This window comes from Protomyctophum bolini (assembly GCF_963924005.1).
Source record: "Protomyctophum bolini genome assembly, chromosome: 10".
In the NCBI taxonomy this organism is placed as follows: domain Eukaryota; kingdom Metazoa; phylum Chordata; class Actinopteri; order Myctophiformes; family Myctophidae; genus Protomyctophum; species Protomyctophum bolini.
In genome coordinates, this window is record NC_137871.1 from 33,952,116 (window position 1) to 33,958,115 (window position 6,000).

The following is a 6,000-nucleotide window of genomic DNA, read 5'->3' on the forward strand; positions in this document are numbered from 1 at the left end:
TAAATTAGTTTAATAGTGGCTGCCGAGTTCATTTTGTTAATGTGACCAGGCTCTCCTACTGTAGAGTGTTTTAAAATTAGCTTTGTACATCTGTAGCATCTGGGCCAGGAAGCTACATCCTTCATCTATTAGCGGAGTCATGACACAGTGCACATGCAGAACACAAACAAGCCCTGGAAACGACCTGGTGACTGGAAAAGGAGCCCTTTTGTTCACTAACCCTTAGTCAAAGAAGAGGGAGCTTTTAGCTTTGGCAAAACGCACAGCACTGTAATTGCTGACATTAACTTAAACAAGACAGTAAGCTTTATTACAACAACAACAACAGAAAACCTGTCTGAGAAATGGTTTCCATATTATATTTCGTTGTTTTCCCCCGTTTCCCATGCTGTGATTTATCAGGCCGAATGTGCATCTTCTCTCCCTAGCAAACGGGGGTCCCATTTATAACCAGGCAGACATGTGCCTTCTATTTGGAGTTATTAATCAGAGTTGACTATAGCCGGCACGGCCACTGGAGCTCAGACTGATAGACTCTCCGTCAGTAGAGGGAAAAGCCTGTCACGTCCTGCAGACAAATACACAGATTTATGGACCCGTGGAGCCGGGCTACTCTCTATATACAGTAGCACAGAGGCATTTGCCTGAAAAGAGCAGCTTTGAAAATGGATCGTTGCTATTTGAACGCGCAGTTGGTTTCCCTATAAACGGGGGGGAAATGGCGCCGGCATGGGGTGGCAGGGCCGAGAGTGAGTTTATGCTTATTAAAAGCGAGATGATGACTTTCCTGGACTTTCCTTCTGTGTTTCACATGAGATATGGCCTTGACTAATTAAGTGATTAAATCCCTGAGTAATACTCCCTGTCAGATCTGGTAAAGATTGCCAGGGGGTTTAGAATGTCAACAGCCAGTTCATTAGAAAACCAACACAAAACCGTACATAGACAACAAGCCACACTGTCGCTGCTTTTTGACCTTGCTGCGACAACAAAAATAAGATGTCACGGCGGGGCAAACAAACAAACATGGGGGATTTTCGACTTTTTCATAGTCCTTGACTAATGCAATGATTTGTTTAGGGCGCGTGCTGTCGTGTACGCGCGCGTGTGTGTGTATGTGTGCGCGCGCGCGTGTGTGTGTGTGTGCGTGCGTGCGTGCGGTTGTTTGTACTCTCTGTATCGACTGTCCGGCGTCTGTTGCTGTGAGGGTTTTGGTGCAGCGGCCTATCTAACCTCCTTCTGTCATGCAGCGACAGCCCAAAGAGATTAGCTGTATGAGTGTCTGGTTTCCCTGCGGATCCCCGGCCTCAGTCCATCACAGTCCCGGCACTGAGCTGCATCTTTGGGGCTCAGGAGGGGTGCTGGGTGGGGTGCGGTGGCGTGGGGGTGGGGGGGGGGTCATGGAAAACTGTGGCCATTGCAGTAATCCCGTTATCTCTGCCACTAAAGCTGGCCACTCTAGTGACCTGAAGACATGACCGTTAAGCTGCGTCTGTTTCACTTCTCTCTCTCTCCCCATGTTGCTGTCAGGGCAGAAACCGCTTATCTCCTTATTCTATCTTTTTGTGTTTTTTCCCCCCGTAACTTTACGCCCTACTTGATCAAACTACAGTGTCATGCGAAAACATCAAAAGTAGCAGATCGGCAAGCTCGAAAACCGGTTTAGATACGCGTTTAGAGCTTGTAGATCTGCTGCTTATATTTGAATCCTGAAAAGTAACTGTTTTGGACATATGAGGTTTCCACCCTACAGAGACGTCTTCTTCCCTGCCCTCTCTCTCTCTCTCCTTCCTCCTAACTCCCGTTGAAAGTTAGGGGGTGGTCTTGGCACGGCAGAGCCTTTTAAATTCATAGTCCTTGCACGACACCGCGGGCTATCTTTAATTCCGTCAGAACAAAAAGGGGTTTTCTCTCCTGCAAGTACTCTGAGTTCACGCCTTAAGCTCATGCATCTTAATGCTGCCAGCCTTGTAGGAGAAAAAAGGGTTGGTTTTCGGTTGTCCTGGGGAACTGCTCTCTCTCTCTCTCTCTCTCTCTCTGCCCACATCGCTGGTGCGTGGAAAGACAATTTAGCTCTCCGTTGATGATTAATATGTGATTTGATGCACTAATTCCAACCTTGCATTGTTTTACCCACCAGAAAGAGTAAATAATACGGTCAAATTTAACGTCTCATCTATTAGCTCTCGCACGTCATCATTTGTTAACGGGATAATGGGCCGTAAAGAGGGCCATTACTCTCAGTTCAGAACATATGCTGGAATCCTGCTCTCTCTCTCTCTTTCTCTCTCTCTATCTCTCTCTCTCTGGGACAAATAAGCAAACTATATGCAAACCGAACAACGCAGCTTTCAAAGCCAAGCAAAGCTTGATTTGTACTTAGACGCACTCCAGTGGCGCGCAGCGAAAGTATATAGCAGACCTAAAATAAGCTCACAGCGTCGTGTCACAGCCGAGACGCGTCGCAAGCTTAAAGGTCTGCTATTTTCAATCCGCGACAAAACTAAACACAAATCAGGCTTAAAGCCGGGGCAGCGAGTGCCAACCGACTCTGTGTTGTCTCTCGTCCTGTTCCTCTGTGTTGTCTCTCGTCCTGTTCCACGGTCGATGGTAGAAAAAAGAAGAAGAAGCCGACACCGTGTTCTGGCATCAGCGCTGTCATGCTCGTTCTGAACCCCCGACCACCGTTGGACACAGAGGGGTTTAGTATTCACGCTAGTGTAGCACCAGAGATGCTGATAACGAGATAATTGGCATTCAGCCGTCTTTCTGGGGTTACCCGGGGCCGTCCGATCCGCCGCCGCGAGGTCAGATCCTCGATCAAAGTCCGCCCTGGCCGCCAATTTGAAATGCTAATCAGGCCCGGGCTAACGAATAATCGCGTTTAAGAGAATGCGTTAAATGAGGCCTCTCTCTGAAAAGCCTCCAATAAACTAGTCTTTTGTCTGCGTAAGAGACATAATAGATGGGGGTTTTAATTCTGTGGAGAGACGCTCTGCCCTCTGTTATTATCTCATTAGACCCCCTCGCTTCCACTCAAAGACCTCATCTGACCTCCCTGTGAGAGAGAGCATTTCATACAGTAATAGGAATATTATTCTATAGCTTCTTCACAGTGGTAGAAAGTTACTAGGTACATTTACTTATGAGCATTGAGCACTGTACTGTAAGTCAAATTTTGAGGTATTTGTACAGTACTTGAGCATTTCTAATTTCCAATACTTTCACTTCTACTCCGCTAAATCTCGGATTCCAAATATTGTACTTTTACTCCGTTTTATTAATTACTGTAATTATTATTTTTTTCTTTTTTTTTTTACAAAACATACATTAACTACTTCACCCCTGTATACATTTAGGCTATTTGAAAATAGCCAATAGCCAAGATTTTTAATACATTTGAAAACTTTAAATTGGATATTCTGCATAATGAGTATCTTATACTTTTACTTTTACTCAAGTACATTTTGAATTCCAGACCTGTACTTGTAACAGAGTATTTCGAATGTTTTATATTGCAGTATTGATACTTGTACTTAAGTAAAACATTTGAGTATTTTTTCCCCACCACTGCGTTCTTCATCCGTTGAAACAGCTCATGATGATCCAGGGTCTTTTTCCTCACATCTGGGCCGAATTAGAATAAACTAATGTTATGAAGACAAGAAGCCAGAGATAACCACATGGGATAGGGGGGGGGGGGATAAAATTATTCATTTGAACAAAGACCGAACCACTTGGCAAACATGGAAATTAGCAAAGCACAAGAGCAAACATGGAAATTAGATCCGCGGCTCTGAACTCAAAAGTGCTCATTCAGTGAAATAGAGATCATATCAAGCAAAAAGCAAAAAGCAGGTAGAGATTTCCGAACGGATAATTAACGCCTTCCTTTTCCGTTATAATTGGAATCGGTCAAGCCCGTTCTAGGGAAAGAGTGCAGAAAATTGAATCAGCGGTGTGCAGATAGAAATCACAGCCATTCTCCATCTTAATTAGATGCCTTTGCACAAATCTTTAGCGTGGGCAACCATGCTAGCATGGCGCTGATTCTCACCATATGGCTGCTATCTGTGCACACATCTCCCCTTTCACAGCACTGCGCTGAGCACTGAAGCTCTGGGAAAGCTCACGTGCATTTTCTGCACGTTGCGTTTCCCCATTCTGTTAGCATCTTGTTCCCCTTTTATCAGAGATTAAAAAAAACAACAACAACAAACACACTTCTCTGTCTGTATAGCTGCTCTTGAAGGTATTCCCTCACGACTAATTTCAGATTTGTTTATTTCTCCATTGCTAAAGGCTCCTTTGATTTGGTGGGGGTGGCGGTGGGGGGGGGGGGGGTGTTTGAGTGCTCTCCAGCGTGCCAGTAGAGGAACCCTTCAAGCTCGCTGCGTCCGGCTCCAAGTAAACGGAGTAGATCAGAGGAGGAATGTGGCACACTTTACCGTCCCCTTCCAGATGGTCATTTGGATAACAACAAATGGTCCATTGAGCAAGTCCCACGGAGATTAAAATATTAAGCATGCATTTACAAATCTCTGCTGGCACAAAAACAAAAATGAAATTAAGGAGACTCGCCATGCGAGAACAATGAGCAGTTGACTAATGGCTTACTCAGTCACTTCATCACAGTCCAGGTAGCTAGTGGCTCTCTCTTGCCGCGGCTGCAGCGTTTGCATGCTAATGTGATTCATGAGAGCTAGACGTCCGTGCACGCACATTGGCAAGTGCACGTACGCACACACGCACACACACACACACACACACACACACACACACACACACACACACACACACACACACACACAGAGTCAGGGAAATAACCTTGCGGTGACATTACAGCACTGTTGAGACAACTTGGTCCAACCCGCTGAGGCATCATGCAGGGATGCTATCTCCAAGCCTGGGATGTATGCCTGATTTGCGTTCCTCACGTGTGTGTGTGTGTGTGTGTGTGTGTGTGTGTGTGTGTGTGTGTGTGTGTGTGTGAGTGCGTGCATGCATATGTGTGTCTGTGTTTAGAGTGCGTGTGTGTGCGTGCGTGCACAATTGCACATGTGTGTCTGTGTTTAGAGTGCGTGGGGACATTCATTGCACGTGTGCAGCACACCAGCCTGACTGTGTGCATTCACCCGGTCGTTCATTGTGCTTTGTGGGTGCAGCTATGTTTACCTAACCCGGTTGTTTGTATGTCTCGGTCCGGACACTCTAGGACACTGAAGCCTGATTCATACAAAGCTCACTGCTAGTTTTTGAAAAATCTTGAAAATGTTGAATACACCTTTTCAGATGGGGATCCCCGGGCCAAATGCAAATTAACTTCGGGGACCTTGACTTGAAAAGGTTTGAGAAACACTGTGATTCTCAAAGAGAAACACCTCTTCTTTTCCCCCATTAGGAAGTGGTGCAGATGGAGCGGCAACTGGGGGGCCGGCTGATCGACGAGCCGCACGTCCTGCTGTTCAAGGACAGCTACCACAACCTGCGGCTGTCCATCCACGACATGCCCCTGGCCCACTGGAGGAGCAAGCTGCTGGCCGGCTACCAGGTACTGTTCACAGTGTAGGCATTTAGAGCAGACGCTCTTAACTCATTCTGACCTGAGATCAGATTCTAAAAAATGTCTTCTACATCCTGACAGTTTTCTGAAAAAGCTATGTTTCTATGTCAAGTCTTTCTTCGATTTTTCAAAAACAGCAGACCTACAAGCTCGAGTGGCGCGCTATGAGCTTGTAGATCTGCTATTTTTCAATAGCTAAAGCATAACATAATGCTAACACCAAAAGGGGCTCCCGCCTAAAATGTGTTAACCCATTTTGACCTGAGATCAGATTCTAAAAATGTCTTCTACATCCTGACAGTTTTCTGAAAAAGCTACGTTTCTAAGTCAAGTCGTTCTTCGATTTTTCAAAAACAGCAGACCTACAAGCTTGTATGAGTTTGTAGATCTGCTATTTTTCAATAGCTAAAGCAAAACATAATGCTAACACCAAAAGG

The 6,000-nt window shown here is 45.6% G+C and overlaps 1 protein-coding gene across 1 annotated transcript in view; it reads left to right on the plus strand.

The window, feature by feature from the left end:
* unc5a (unc-5 netrin receptor A) overlaps positions 1 to 6,000 on the plus strand; it is a 254,892-nt gene that overhangs the window by 231,551 nt on the left and 17,341 nt on the right. Inside the window, 1 exon segment of the mRNA XM_080774795.1 lies at positions 5,402 to 5,551. Coding sequence (XP_080630921.1) covers positions 5,402 to 5,551 — 150 coding nt within the window.